General features: G+C 31.1%; 1 protein-coding gene across 2 annotated transcripts in view; it reads left to right on the top strand.

Moving 5' to 3' along the window:
• LOC127709188 (RING finger protein unkempt homolog) overlaps positions 1-14,148 on the top strand; it is a 49,915-nt gene extending 35,767 nt beyond the window's left edge. For both annotated transcript variants that reach the window (XM_052214585.1, XM_052214586.1), the window contains 7 exons: positions 124-340; positions 726-842; positions 1,933-2,081; positions 2,921-3,145; positions 5,339-5,434; positions 7,262-7,420; positions 8,423-14,148. In XM_052214585.1, the coding sequence (XP_052070545.1) occupies positions 124-340; positions 726-842; positions 1,933-2,081; positions 2,921-3,145; positions 5,339-5,434; positions 7,262-7,420; positions 8,423-8,602 (1,143 nt within the window). In that variant the 3' untranslated portion in view covers positions 8,603-14,148. The remainder of the gene's footprint in view (positions 1-123; positions 341-725; positions 843-1,932; positions 2,082-2,920; positions 3,146-5,338; positions 5,435-7,261; positions 7,421-8,422) is intronic.
• Positions 14,149-16,336: the final 2,188 nt, after the last annotated feature.

Here is a 16,336-nt window from a genome sequence, read left to right as displayed (position 1 = left end):
TAGATGAACTTATTCTATTGTTAATCTAACATTGTTGACAATAGGTAAAGATGACAGATAATAACAAATTGATGCTTTTAATATGTATTACTGAATAATGTTTCATATTTCTTTCTGTTGCAGTTTAAACTGAAACAACAATTAGCATCTATAGATAGTGATCATACAATAGACACTGTAGAAAAGGCGAAACGTAAACAGAATTTAATATTAGTCAATGCAGTCAATTGTGCAGTTAATACATCTTCATATGCAAGTGTTACAGGAATGTCCTCTTCAAATATGTCTCCACTAGCACCAGCCTTTTACCCACCAGGGGATACAGTAGGATCAGTTATAGGTGAATATTGTATATGTATAACTGCAAAAACAATGTTACATGTGGTTAAGAAAGAACAATCAAACTCTTGAATTATATATAGAATAGAAAAAAACAAATTTATGTATCTTGATATTGCTTTTAATGCAAGATACTTAAATTGACAGAATGGGTGTTTATTTCTGGGGAATAAATTGATTGGAAGATGTTCATGTACATGTTAGTCGGTCTGACCTTGACTTTATTGTCATGGATCGTTGATAAATTTTAGATAGTAATACCTCAATCTTCATGAATTCCAGCACAACATGCAATTGTAATCAGTAAAGCAATGAGACATTTCATCGTGAGCACCCATGATATAAACTTTATTACAATATGGAACTTGATTTTGTTTATATTTTAGGCCATGCATTAGAAGATCTATGTTTAGATGATATTGATTTAAACAGTTTAGACAAAGAATTAGATCGTGATGATACAAATTCATTAAGCAGTTCCATTAGTGCTGGTATCTCCTCAGGTAAACCTTTTTGATTTAATGTACAAATGTTCAAATATGTTTTAAAAATGAGAGTAATTTCTATCTGTTCTATACTATAATTGCTAAGGACACATTTAAGATACCAAGATATGTTTACACATATACTTCACTATTGTTTCTGTAAATAGAGATTAACATGTATATAAAAGTCAGGAGATGAGGTATGATTGCCAATGAGACAACTATCCACCAAAGTTCAAATGAAGTGGATGTAAGCAATTACGGGCAACCGTACAGCCTTCAACAATGTGAAAAACCCATACCATATAGTCGGCTATAAAATTACAATGTGTATTGTTTATGAATTAATTAATTTTCCATAACATTGTAATTGTATATAGCTGTTTATGGAGAGGGATGCTGAAATTTGTGTGCAAAAGGTTTCCAAGGAATGCAGCAGGCCTTTGAGTTATTTAGCAGAAATCAATATCTATTCAATTATGATAACATTAAAATGACAGGTACTAATAAGAAAACTGTAGACCTCTGTTATGTTGGTACTCTTCTCATCAAAACCATGGATTAAAATGAAATGAGTATTTGAAACATTGGTTTGGAGATAAAGGGTGGATGTAAGTGTGCTCACTAAGGTTCATTTATTTCTTATGACCAGAAAGTTGTTTAGAGAGAAATAGTATGGGTAGATTCTTTTTCAGTGTGTCTGTCTGTCAATAACTAAATTGTGGCCATTATACATGTTCAGTCTGGCATCAATGCTCCATCAAACTTGGAACTGTAAATTGGGTCAAAGGTAAAGTTCATCTAACCTTGTTATAGAAAAATTCAGATATTGCAGGCGAGGAATGATGAGATGCTTTTGTTGATGATAGTATTATTGGTCATTAAAATAGGTTAGCCTGTTAAAACCAGTCATCCTTCCAGTGTAGTGTAAATCTAAGACAACTATATGATTAAGATCAGGTATTAAATTTCTTGACTGTGAAATTGTTTGTCCCCAAGATAAAATGTGACCACAAATTTAAATGCAATTATTTATTGTTTCATGTCTATTTAACATCATATTACAAGGAAACTTAAATTAAAAATTAGGACAATCATTTTATTGTAGGTTATGGTTGTGGAAACTCCTCTTTACCTATAGGTATACCAGGAGGTCTACCACGAGGTAGTGTAGGAAGTCTTTCACAGTCTCCACCCTCTCCCTTTGGCAGCTTTTCTCATCAGCTGTTGACAAATCAACAAAAGAATGATGATCATGTATGTATTATAGCTAGTGTATCCAAATTTCATGCATTTCAATGAAAACAAAAAAATAGATTTGATAATTTAACAATTATTTATTTTCAACAAATTTCAGTTATAGTATTTGCACTGTTAGAGGATAAAGAAAATATTCTGGTAAACCTGTCAGAATGTTTTACAAATATACAGCAGTTTTGTAACACACGTTAAACTATATCAAAAATTAAAAGAAACAATAATGATTTATCAAATTAGAAAGTGTTTTTGAGCCAGCTAATGCTGCCTGTATGTCATTACTACAGATTTTAAGATGGGACAAAATTCTGAATTGAAGCAATTAATAAAACCATATAGATGTAAGTGACTTGTAAAAAGTATCAAACACCATTTTATTCATCTGCCATCATCCCAGATGTTTGCATACTGGGTAGTTGTTCAGATCGTTAGTACAGAACCTTAACATTGTTTCTACTTCTATTTTGTCATAGCAAATAAAAAAAAAACAGGAATGTTGTCTTTAAGATTCTGACAGTCTCTGAGGTACATGTATTGAAGAACAACATCAGAAGAAATATATTGACTGGTTAAACAAAAAAAATCATGACCCTTTAAGGCTAACAATTCAATCTCAGTTATCCAAGATGAGAGATGTGTTATGAGTATGTATATCCATTTCATTACTGGAATGGAGAGCTTCCAACAACCACTTTGAATAAAACATTTCTAAAGAAATGATGTTTTTAATGGAATGATATACATGAATGGATGTGTAAATCAGATTGTTTGACTCACAGCGCAAACAATGCTTTGATAACATGATTAAGAAAGTTAACAATTTCTACTTTCTTTTTCAGATATCATCTTTATTAAATTATAACAACAGTAAATATTCTACAATACATTCAGATGTGAATTCAATGTCTCCACGGAGCGGACCTCTAGGACCTCACTCACCACTTTATTCTTCTAGTTTATCAAATAGTACCCCTGCTGCTGAATTACACAAGCTAAGAGAAGAGTCTGCAACCCACAAAGCTAAAATTGATCACTGGGAGCATGCTTATTTACAAGCAAAATGTGTAAGTTTGATATTATCTATCAATCTGCCATGAATTAGACTGTCTAAAGAGATATGGATAAAATGTCACCTTGACAGCCACCAATCAAGATTGCAACCTAACATGAACATTTAGTGTGCAGTGTTCTCCCCAGGATTTTTTTAAGGCGCAAAATTCAAGGGCGCGTAACTCTTTTTTTAGAGTGAACGTTTGTGATCTGAAGCAATAAGTCATAAATCATGACATGCAATATGAATTATAATGCTTTGTGTTATGTGTTTAATAATGCAGAGTATTAATGAATTACAAGAATATATATATGAAATAAATTGATTTTAAACACAAAAAGTTATTTATATTCAGTCAATTAAAGAAGTCAAAATATAAATATTCATCTCTACTCTCTGCTCCTTCTAGGGATATTGTTTCAAGATAGTGTTATTTTGTTGGACAGTCTGTTCCTCAACTTTGTCTTTATCCTCTTCAGGGTTAAAAATTAAACCCCCACTCACAATAACTTTTGCTTATACCCCCTTTAACATTTCTAAGCCATGAAAACTCAGTCAGCCACTTGTCATTGAAACCAGAAACATGGTGCTTGCTTTTATCAATTGCTAAAACTTGAGCTTGGTTGGGATTAGGAGAAGCAATGAAATCTGCTTATACTGACAGTGTAGATGGAGGTGTATTCCCCTTTTCATTAGAAGTCATTGGTCTGAAAAAAACTTCTACTTCCATCATCTACCTTTTGCTTATAATTCACCCTTTGTTATTTGCAGAGAACATGTTCATTCAGAATTAATAAAATCGAATGTGATATGGTTAAGATATTTGGTATACAACTTTTTAAAACATTTTTTTTTTATAAATGAACAGCTGACCAGTTTCCGTAGTTTCACATTACGCTTCCATGCGTATTATTGCTTAATCCTATCTTTGGCAGATAGATATAAACATGATAAACGAAACTTTACAAATTTGTTAAAGTTAAAACCATTGAAATTATTTACCAGTGACATTATACAGAAGCTGCCGCGATTCTGTACCCGTGTTGATTGTCACATATTTCCCGACGCACGGATTCACGATCGATGTTCAATGATCATTTATTTTCTAAAAATATGACAGTTTCAGACGAATTTACCTTGCAAGCAACATTTTTTCACTTTCTTTTAAAGTAAATCACTCCTCGTTATCTTTAATCAAACTTCATTTTAATTTTTTCAACTACTAATACTTTCAATCATAGTTTTCATCGTAAATATCTTTAGCAATGTGTATTCAAATTTATCATGTGTATTCAACACGTTCATTGGTCGTGTTTAAATAGATTCTTCTTCTCAACCAATGAAAAAATTCGTTATATAAATGGTCAAGTGATCACACACACGATGCGTAAATACAATGTATTTGCGATCTATTTCTTCAATTTCTGCACTGAAGTTTTTAAAATTTTGAATTTTCTTCAAAAAATATCTATCTTCTTGATAATCATTTACGCTTTTACCTGATAACATAGTCCGATAAGGCTGAGATAAGCGTGGCTCAGGTAAAACTAATTATCAGTTATTGCGTAACACTGACCGACCCATCAGCGGTGATCAGTAACTTGACAATTTTAACCAACATTTATAATGAAAATGTGAAAATTAACACGCTGCGGGATCAAGTATTAAGGGACAGCGGCCAATTAAGACGCTGCAGGATCTACTAAAATATTATGAAGGCGCTGCGACACCGCAGCGTCATATCGGCCTGGGGAGAACACTGGTGTGACTGGATGGCTTGACCAAAAACCTAGTGCATAAACTATACTAAAAATGCTAAATAGAATTTACCCTTCAAAATCATGCACTTTATGATGCTGTGAATTGTTAAATCCAATTTCACTTCTACATAAACATAATCTTCACAATTTAAATATGTATGTAACAACAGTGTGTGTGTGTATTTATGTATATATATGAAGACTAATAACATAGCAAAAAAGAGAAGTTAAAAATTTGTATGTCGAGAGCAGAGATAAACATTGACAACATCCAATCCACACTCTGAACATATTGCACAAATAAATATACTTATATAATTTGAATTACAAAAATATGAAATGCTTTAAATGACAACTCTTGCATTCTTGTTTTAAACCTGTTAGCTAACAAAAATATTCTGGTATTTTAAGTATTGACTTGTAAGTATATCATAATTTGATTATAGGCATGTGAAGCTTGGAAGAAAGAAGCAGAAGAATCAATGAGAAAGACGAGGAATGCTGATGATGAAAAAAATCATGCTGTAAAACAGAGAGATGAGGTAATTTATACTTGTTCCTCAAAGGCTTAACTATTGGTTTGTATCGAAGAAATTTGACAAGGCTTGCATGTTGACACAAAATTATATTTGATCGTGCATTATTCTGCATTACACATTTCTCTTTGAATATTTGAATTGACAAATGCTTCCCCTGTTTCTTCATTGGTATGGACCTGCTATTTATGAAACACACAGGACATTGATGTTATCTTTTCCACCACAGAGTTTTCTTTTACACAAACAGATATAAAATAAGACACCTTTATCTGTTTTATTTATCCAAGAATAACTTCCTTCTTGAAGAAATATTTGATTTGAGGCTTTGTTTGCCTTGTGTACAGAAAAACAACATGTGTTAATCAAATCTTGATAACCGATTTAACAACTTTTACATTAAAATCATGTGTTTCTATCAGTTTTGATTCAAATAAGACCATCAATTATCTTAAAGTGGCTTTATGCCCACTAATTTGAATAAAACTCTCAAAATTGATTAATTATAAACTAAAATGTATATCAGAATTAATGCATTTAATCTCTATAAAGTATCAACATGTGGTGCATATTGTGGGACTAGAACATTTAAGTAACCATCGACATAACTTCAGAAGATTGCCGATGGGCATGTGACCTGGATATAGATAGAAATGTAAATACAGACAAAGCACAATCAAAGTTTCCTAGTTATGTTTTATTTCATATCACAGATAAAATATTATGTAAATTATTGTTTTACCTGTATTAGAATGATTATTTTTTGCAAGCTAAATCTGTCAATCTAATCAGTCTTCCTGCTGGCAACCCTTGTTTCACTTGTTTTAGATCTCATTCTTTTCAATATCTGAACATGCTAAGCACATGCTCAATAGATCTTCAACTGAAGTCTCATACCAGGTTGCATGCATATGGATCAAAATGAAAGTAAAATTATGTATCAGTGATGTTTTTTAGCGTAATTTGACAAATATACTGCTAATAGCAAATTATTATTTAATATTCTGTTCTTGTAAATGTATGAAACAAAAAGAACACAATACTATATTGAATCATAGCTAATGGCACTTTAATATAAATAATGGTTGATAAATTTCAAGTCTGAATTTTGGTGTTAAAATAAAGAAATCTGGGAAGGGGTAACTATTTAAAGGTGAAATCCAGCTTCAGGGTGAAAAATTCCTAGTATTATACTACAGGAATAAGCTTCTTTGAAGTCACTCCAAAGAAGATAAAATCTGCTGAGATCTATATATATAAAAAATAAGAAGTGGTATGATTTCCAATTAGGCAACTCTCTGCCATAGACCAAATGATGTAGAAGATCATATAAGACATATAAGCCAAATCTTAAGTTCAACATTGTTATGCCCCTGCTTTCACTGGAGGGGGCTTCAAGTGTGACCCTTGTCTGTCTGTTCGTATGTATGTCATGAAATTGGTTTTCATACTCTCACTTTAGTTTGCCTCGACCAAATGTTATGAAACTTATACACAATGCTTATTACCACAAAATACAGATTGAGTTCGAATTTGGGTGGCTTCACTTTTACTGTTCTCCAGTAATACCCCTGCATGCAGGGGCATGGGACACATTCTCCATTTATTTTAAATAAAAAGAAATACCAATTGTGTTTTATTTTTCCATATTTGCTGATTTCAAATTAGGGTTTTATTGCCACTGTTTAATTTTGTGTATCGATTCCTTTGTCACATAGTTCAAGATTCGATACTGATATGAAGTATGTGTTTTTACAAACTTTAAAAATTTACCTCTAAATTTATGAATATGTATGTTTTAGCTTTGTAATCTTTAAGCCTTTATAATTTCAGGCAATACAAAGAAGTAAACTTATTCAACAACAACTAGAGATAGTGAGCAGTAACAGTATTAGGTGTTTAACACGAATAAACGAGCTGGATTCTTTATCATTGACACAGATGAGACAAGTTCAACAACAACTTAAAATGGATTTGGAAAGAATGGAAAAGGTAGTGTATAGAGGACTTTCAAATTCATGCATTTTCCCGTACATTTCCTATAACGCAATTCTTATGTCATTTACGCCAATTGACCTCAGGTCCACCGATGGAACTCATTCATAAAAAAACAAATTAGTCTATAGCATAAAAAAGATTCATAAGACTAAAGTTAGTACACAGTATGTACCATAACGTACACATCAGAGCAAGTTAGATCTGCACAGAAATAGTACTATGAATGTTAATGAAAAATTTGCTATCAGTAAGAAGTGTCTTTATTTAATAGAAAAAAGTTATCTTGCCTGCTACTTTTTTACTCTGACACCAAATTTTAAAGGACTCTCAACCATTTTTGTTTGATGTGCAGTTTGATGAATTTTGTGTGATTATCCTGTCTACATACTTGAATGTCTTGCATTACTATAAATAGAACTTAGTGGTTAATTCAAACATCAAATTCAATATGAAATTCCTGTAATAGGCCAAATATAGCTGCCAAAGTGGGTAACAAAAAATTGAATATCTTTTATTTACAAATCTGAATTGTCAGAATTGCCATTAAATGTGACAAAAATGGTTATGAAAAATACATGAAATGATGAAATATAGGTACTATAAGCCAACTAGTTATTGTGAGTGATTTTTTTTCATGACTGTCACTAGTAGATTGATAACACAAATGTAAATTGTCATGAACATGTCAAACTATGCCTATAATTGCTTACATCCACTTCATTTGAACTTTGGTGGATAGTTGTCTCATTGGCAATCATACCACATCTCCTTATTCCTATATGATCTACTCTTATATGAATATACCAAAAAAAGAAACAAAAAAAAAAGAAAATTGTGAAAATAAATTCTCATGAAGTAAGCTAGAAAGAGTTAAACATGAAAAAAAAGTATTCGCAAACATTTTGGTTTTCATTATATGAAATGATAAATTATTAGTACATTGTTTATTTTTGCAACAAAAGCTCTCAGTTTAAATGTATGAATTTATGATTTCAGATGATCCTATATCAGCAGAGTGTTCGTTGTGCTTTATGTCAGGACAAGATGAAAAGTAGTTCACCTCTACCGTGTAGTCATAGAGTGTTATGTGATACATGTTCGTCCAAAGCAATGAACTGTCCTATATGTCATACACAGATTTCACGATCTTTAAGTGTTGGTGGATACCGGTTGTAATATAGGTGTGTCTAGGATCTTCAAATTCATGTTAGATATTTAAAAACTTTATATTTTGCAATTTCAGCCAATTGTGATTAATACAAGATAATGTGAAAGTAGTATTTTGTATAGAAATGGCAAAATTGCATTCATTTATTATTGATTACACAGTGTTAAAGGTTGTTAAAGAGTCTTATCTAGTTAACTGTGACCATTATTTATTAGTAGAATTACCTTTTTCAGAAAATGAGGGGGACAGAATGCCCAAGCTACCTGTGTATTTCTCTCAAGTTGATAAAGTTTGTAAGAATTGATCTTTAACAAGGTATACAAATTTTAATAAAAAAACTTATTTTGAGAAATATCAATTCAACTGTTACTCCTTGTTTTATGTTCTAAAGAAAGTAATATTGAAAAAAATAACTGCTTTAATTATTAAAAAAAATAAATTATTATTAAAAAGCAGAAATTATACAATAGAATAACTACATAGCCTTTGATGTATGTAGTTTATGATCTATTGTGGATGTATACAGGGACGTATAATTGATTCATTTGATATATTTGTACAGTTAATTAAAGTAAGAACTCTTGCAACCTTTTTGTAGTTATCACAGTGTGTGCCATTTTCTTTTCTTGACAAATTTAATCAAATGAAAACTATTTAGTGCTAAATATTGAAAATTTATTGTTTTATGATTTAAATGAAATATATTTTTTTGTTAAGTTTCAAAGTTTGTATTCAAGTTAGTTCAGTTAGGAACTGTTTAGTTATTTTTTAACATAGTTACATTTAATACTTTAGTTTATATCACCTTTGAAAGCATTTAGGAGCGTGCATTGTATATTATAGTAAACTAGTTTTTGTCTTCTCACAATTTTCGATAAAGTACTTGCATTCCATACCAATTCTTCTTTAATGTACATTTCATTTTCTGTAAATTGATTAACATGATTCATTCTGATGTTTTATGTAATTATGATTTATAAAATTATCACAGATGCAAATCACATTTTCCTCATTTGTATTTTACAGTATATTTCAGATTAACACTTTTGTAACTTCAACTTTGTTAGCTTTAATGTTGAAATATAGGAACTATGTTGAGGAACAGCTTTCTCTTAAGTCGCATGGTTTAAAATTTGGTATTCAGTGACTGAGAAACATATTAATTTATTACCACAAGAGTGCCTTCTTGAAAATCAAATTGTAAAATTCAGGGAATTGATAATTATGTAAAAGGCACATGTTATATATTTTGTTAAGCAGTTGGGTAATTTGCAGCATCAGAATCTAAATAATTCATGGTAGTATTTCCAAAACATTCTGATTGGTTTATGTTGTCTTCAACAATAAAAATGTGGCCAATGGTCTAACATTATTTTGATTTGGTTGTATGGACAATAAAATGATCAATAGTTCTTTAGATTCTATGAAGGCAAATAAAGTGATATGAGTTTTATTTTGACTTAAATTACAATACTATGAATACCTTTAATAATTATAATGAAGATTTTTATGATACTATGAGGGGTTTTTTTCTATGTAAAATAGTTTCAGGATAAAAGGTCAGAATTGCATTATTGTGAAAATAGAAAATATCAGTATTGCCCATGAAAAATCTGTTGAGATATATCCGCTAGAATTTCTAATATAAGAATAAGAAGATGTGGTATGATTGCCAATGAGACAACTCTCCACCAGTGACTAAATGACATAGAAGCTAACAACTATAGGTCACCGTACTGCATTCAACAATAAGCAAAACCCATATTGCACAGTCAGCTATAAAACGCTGCAAAAAGATTGTATTGTATTGTTTCATTGTACGGAATTAAGTAAATATTTTAAGATAGGAATTTCAGTTTGAAATATTGTAATAATGCTAGAAAAACATCATGTTATATTTTTAAGAGTATGTTTTTTATCTAACACTTGCAACTTGCCACTAATTTCAAACATAACTACTGTTGTCAAATTTAGCTTCAATAAATAATTTTGTGATGATTTTTCGAGTTGCAAAGTCTGTATCATTTTTTAAAAACTCCATAGTACAACTGCTATTGGTGCATTTTATGTATATTCTAGACCTTTTTCAAGTTGTTTTTAGAAGTGCAATTCCCTTATATTGTAAATTTTTCATATCATGTACACATGTAAAAATTCAGGCTATCTATATATGGACTTTCTTATACTAGTTTCAGGGGCTTAGTTCAATTGATTGTCTCTTTCAACATATATTATCAAATGCTTTGTTCAATATCATTTCCATGCAGTTAGGATTAATTTAAATCGGATTCCTTTAAATTTGTTCATTCAATGTTTTTCTATGTTTGAACTGACAGAAAATAATATCATCGGTTTTACTAATTTACATTTATAGTTGATATTTATAACTGATCTAAGTGAAGAATTGTTACAAACAGAGTTATCACCATGGTGATTTTGGAGTAATCGTCGTGTAATAAAGATGACAATAACGGGGGAAAGATTTTGGAGGTGTGGCAAAGACTCACATGTTTTACATACAAAACTATACACAATATCCTGTACTTTGTTATAATTAGAGATTTTTTAGGAGCATGTTCTCATTCTTTGTATAGAGAATTATACTTCACCTTTTTTAGTGTTGTGAATATTTATGATTTTGTTGGTTTATTTTGTGATTTTAGTAAGAAAGAAAATTGCATTTGAATATATGATGATTCTCACCATCTTTTTTGTCGTCTGCAGCATGTAATTTAGACAATCAAATATGAAGCATTATCAAAGATTTGAATTCCTAAATAAACTCTCAGAAAAATTGTAAAAAGACAAACTGTTTTAACTTAAGATTGTAATTTTGAACACAAAAGGAGAAACTGAAACTATTTCTTTTCTAAACTATTTATTCAATTATAACATTTTGTTACCATAGATTTGTTGGTGTCCAAGCGATCATGCTTAGGCTGTAGTCTTGGGTTGTTACACTTGATTTATTCAACCACAGTGTAAAAATTATATAAGTTGTAATGATATAACGTACCATAGAAAGTGGCCTTCACAAAATGTATTGGCACGTCATTGATTGACCTTGAACATTGTGTTTTACTGTTTACTTCTGTCATCGGTCAAGCAAGACATTGGGTGATTAATATTTTTAAAATGACAGACTGCAATCATTCAAAACCAGTTAAGAGCTTAGTACTATTAACAAAAAATTCTTCCAGATAAACAACTAATGTAATTGAAAATGCTACAAAGATAAACAAATGATTTACATGTTAATTGAAACTGGTGTTCAACTTTTTTGGAGTGATGTTGTTTATATATATAAAGTTAAGATATGGTGAAATCCTTACTGCAGTCTTATAACAGATAAAATCCTTAGTATGTGGTCTTACAGTCGAAATACAACTCTTGAGGTTGTGCTTATTGAGTCAAAAATATACAGCTTCATATAAACTATATTTGGTTCAATACTATAAAAAAAACTTAATTAAAAAGTGCTGGATTGATCATCACAAACTTATAGATTTGTATGACAAGATTTCAATTTAAATGATATTTTCTAACATTCATTGTTTATTATCATATTAGTGTATGCAACTGAGTTAATATAATCTTTGTGTATAATCATCTGATACGATAACATTCATCCTCACTTTCATTTTATTGGCTTTTGGTTTTAGCACCAAAAAGGGAATTTTTTTTATTTGCATTAAGGGAAAAAAAAAAAAAAATTACGTTGTCATTTTATACACTCCTCTACCAGATGATTATTTATTTATGATCAATGTGTAGTTCACTTGAACCCTTTCTTATTGATCAAAGTGAAATTAAGACATCAAATTTTCTTGCCTACCTTTACCTTTGACTAAGCTATTGTAACGTAACGAAAAAGTTAACCATATCTGATGATGTCACAGAGAAAAGACGCAATCTTTTTTTGCAGTTCATTAAAAAGAAAGATAAAGTTTACCTATATATATTATCTTATATCATTAGAGAAATAGATTCCACCAATGAATTGTAAGCAATACAATATTTTATACTGTCATCAGTTAAATTTTAAACATTTACATTGTAATATTTAACTGTCTAGAGGGAAAATATTGTATCACACTCAATTGACAAGTGGTAGAATTTATACAACTGTATGAATTAGGAAGTCACATTATGGTTCTGGTCTATTTATTCTCAGATATATTTATTTCTTTGTCATAACAATCTAATTTTAACTATGTTCCCCGTTACAACTTGGATTATTTTGGGGATTTATGTCATATTTTACCTGCTAATTTCTCCTCATCTTCTTTTATTTCAAGTTTGAAAAACCATTCTAGTAAGTTGATTGGAGAGAAAGAATTGAAATTTTGAAGTCAATTATTAAATAATTTGAATTAAAATTATCAATCAAATGTTGCAAATGTCTCTAATATAGGAATTTAAGAACCCTTGAATCTTGTGTCATAGTTGGTAATAAGAATTCCATGTTCATTTTTGTTATCATTACTTTCACTATAACTGATTGTCTGGCTTGTAGTATTTTGTTTGTTTTTTTCCGGTTATTCGAAATGCCAAGTTTAGATCTCGAAGCAATATAGTACTTGGGATTTTTTTGTGAAATATATTTGATGATGATGATTTTACTAAGGGTGAGTGAGAGGGAGTGCTCTAATTGGGTTGATGTAAAAGAATTGCTGGCAATTCTTGGTAACTAATCCATATGTCTGAGAGAGGGGAATGTACAGAATTTTATAGGATTAACTAAAGGCTATATTTAATCCATTCTAAGTGCTATATTTTTTATGTTGCAAGTCATAAGTGCTGAATAGACCAATTAAACTGGACATGAAATGTATTACCTTTATTGATATACCAGTATGGATGTGAAGGACTCAGGGAACTGGGTTTTTCATCAATATTTATGAAACATATTTTTGTATCCATTATTTTAAAAGCATTCAAGTTTCCCTGACTTCTTTAAAAGTGTAGTAACTAAATGCAGCAAACCATCTATAGACAATAATGACATAAGTTTATAGCAGTTTTGATATAAATTATAAATGTAAGAAAAAAACCTGCTTTTGTTATATATAACAACTGCAATGATTTCTTAAAGTTGCAACATTTTATTTAAAGGTGTTGAAAATGCAGAAAGCGATATTTTAGGTCATTAAAAATAAACCTTGTAACTGGGTTGACCTCTTAAAAGATTATGTACTTTTCATTTCCAAATCAGGATGTGCTTTAAAGACATGTGAATCAAGATGTTTTAAGTATAATACTAGTTTTCAGTAGATGTAAAACTTTTCATGTCCAAATCCTGACCTAATCACCTCAAGGTCATCATACTGAGAAAGACAGTAGGCAGGCATGAAGTGTTATAGATGATCCAGAACTTATGTATGGTTTATTATATTTAGATGTTTGGTGAAAAGATTTCACTGTAGATTTTGAAAAAATACACTGTTTTATAAACAAATCTACATTATTTTAATTGTAGATCAAACTAAATTTTTGAAGTGATGTACATTATCTTAAATTAAAAATTATATACTCACTTGCGAGTATCATTTTGTATCCTGTGTTTGTTTTCTATCTACAAAACCTCAAAAAATATGGAAACAGCTCTAGGATTCAGAGAGCAATTGTTTTCCAAATACCAGTTGCACAGAGGTTTAATGTAGATGTTGTTTTGAAAAAAAAACAAAAAAAAACATGTAATTGGGGTCTATTGATAAAGATTAAAGGAGAGAGATACCTTATTATAAATATAGATTTTTTTAGTCCCCTTCTGACGAAATCAAGGGGACTTTAGGTTTGCACTCCATCTGTCGGCAAATCAGTTTTCCACACTTTTTTTCTTCGTGCTTGAAGATATTGATTTGAAATTTGGTATATAGTTTTATCATGACAAGTTGCAGATCAGATCAAGTTCGAATTATGTTCTGATCTGATGCTTTTGTGCAGAGGTATGGTCCTTGAAAATTCACTCATATAATCAGTTTTCCGCACTTTTCTTATGCCCCACCTACGATAGTAGTAGGGGCATTATGTTTTCTGGTCTGTGTGTCCGTTCGTTCGTCCCTCCGTCTGTCCCACTTCAGGTTAGAGTTTTTGGTCAAGGTAGTTTTTGATGAAGTTGAAGTCCAATCAACTTGAAACTTAGTACACATGTTCCCTATGATATGATCTTTCTAATTTTAATGCCAAATTAGAGTTTTGACCCCAATTTCACGATCCACTGAACATAGAAAATGATAGTGCAAGTGGGGCATCCATGTGATATGGACACATTCTTGTTTGTCATGCTTGAAGATATTGATTTAATAATTGGTATATAGTTTTATCATGAAGATCAAGTTCGAATTTTATTCCAGTCTGATGATTTTGTGAAGAGTTATGCTCCTTGGACTTAGAAAATTCACTCAAATAATCAGTTTTCCACACTTTTTTTCGTCATGCTTGAAGATATTGACTTGATATTTGTTATATAGTTTACACCATGACAAGTTATAGATCAAGTTAGCATTTTGTTCCAGTACAATGAATTCTTAACCAGTAGGGGACTATATCAGAATGCTTGTTATACTCGTATATTGGTATGACGTTGGCGTAGTCGTCGTTGTTGTCGTCGGAAGACACATTAGTTTTCGCACTATAACTTTAGTTTAAGTGTATGGATCTCTATGAAATTTTACCATAAGGTTCAATACCACAAAAGGAAGGTTGGGATTGATTTTGGGGGTTATGGTAACAACAGTTAAGGAATTAGGGGCCAAAAATAAGCATTTTTGTAACTTCCAGACAATTACTTGTGTGTAAGTGTATGGATCTCTCTGACATTGTACCACAAGGTTCCATATCACAAAGGGAAGGCTGGAATTGATTTTGGGGGTAATTGCCTCAAAATTTTAGGAATTAGGGGCCAAAAAAGGGGCAAAAAACAAGCATTTTTCTAGTTTCATGACAATAACTTGTGTGTAAGTGTTTGGATATTTCTGAAATTGTACTACAAGGTTCCATATCACAAAGGGAAGGCTGGAATTGAGTTTGGGGGTAATTGCCCAAAATGTTGAGGAATTGGGGGCCAAAAAGGGGCTAAAAATAAGCATTTTTCTAGTTTCCAGACAATAACTTGTGTTCAAGTGTATGGATCTCTCTGAAATTGTACTGCAAGGTACCATACCACAAAGGGAAGGCTGGGATTGATGATGGGGATAATTGCCTCAATATTTTAGGAATTAGGGGCCAAAAAGGGGCAAAAAACAAGCATTTTTCTAGTTTCAGGACAATAACTTGTGTGTAAGTGTATGGATCTTTATGAAATTGTACTACAAGGTTCCATATCACAAAGGGAAAGCTGGGTTTGAGTTAGGGGTAATTGCCCTAAACGTTTAGGAATTTGGGGCCAAAAAGGGGCCCAAAAACACATTTTTATACGACCGCAAAAATTAAAAAATTTTGGTCGTATATTGGTATGACGTTGGCGTCGTCGTCGTCGTCGTCGTCGTCCGAAGACACATTGGTTTTCGCACTCTAACTTTAGTTTAAGTGAATAGATCTCCATGAAATTTTACCATAAAGTTTAATACCAAGAAAGGAAGGTTGGGATTGATTTTGGGGGTTATGGTACCCACAGTTAAGGAATTAGGGGCCAAAAAGGGGCCAAAAATAAGCATTTTTGTAACTTCCAGACAATAACTTGTGTTCAAGTGTATGGATCTCTCTGAAATTGTACTGCAAGGTACCATACCACAAAGGGA

This window comes from Mytilus californianus, unplaced genomic scaffold (genome assembly GCF_021869535.1).
Source record: "Mytilus californianus isolate M0D057914Y unplaced genomic scaffold, xbMytCali1.0.p SCAF_7, whole genome shotgun sequence".
In the NCBI taxonomy this organism is placed as follows: domain Eukaryota; kingdom Metazoa; phylum Mollusca; class Bivalvia; order Mytilida; family Mytilidae; genus Mytilus; species Mytilus californianus.
Note: the sequence above shows the minus strand (reverse complement) of the source record. Positions and strands in the feature narration are given on the sequence as shown.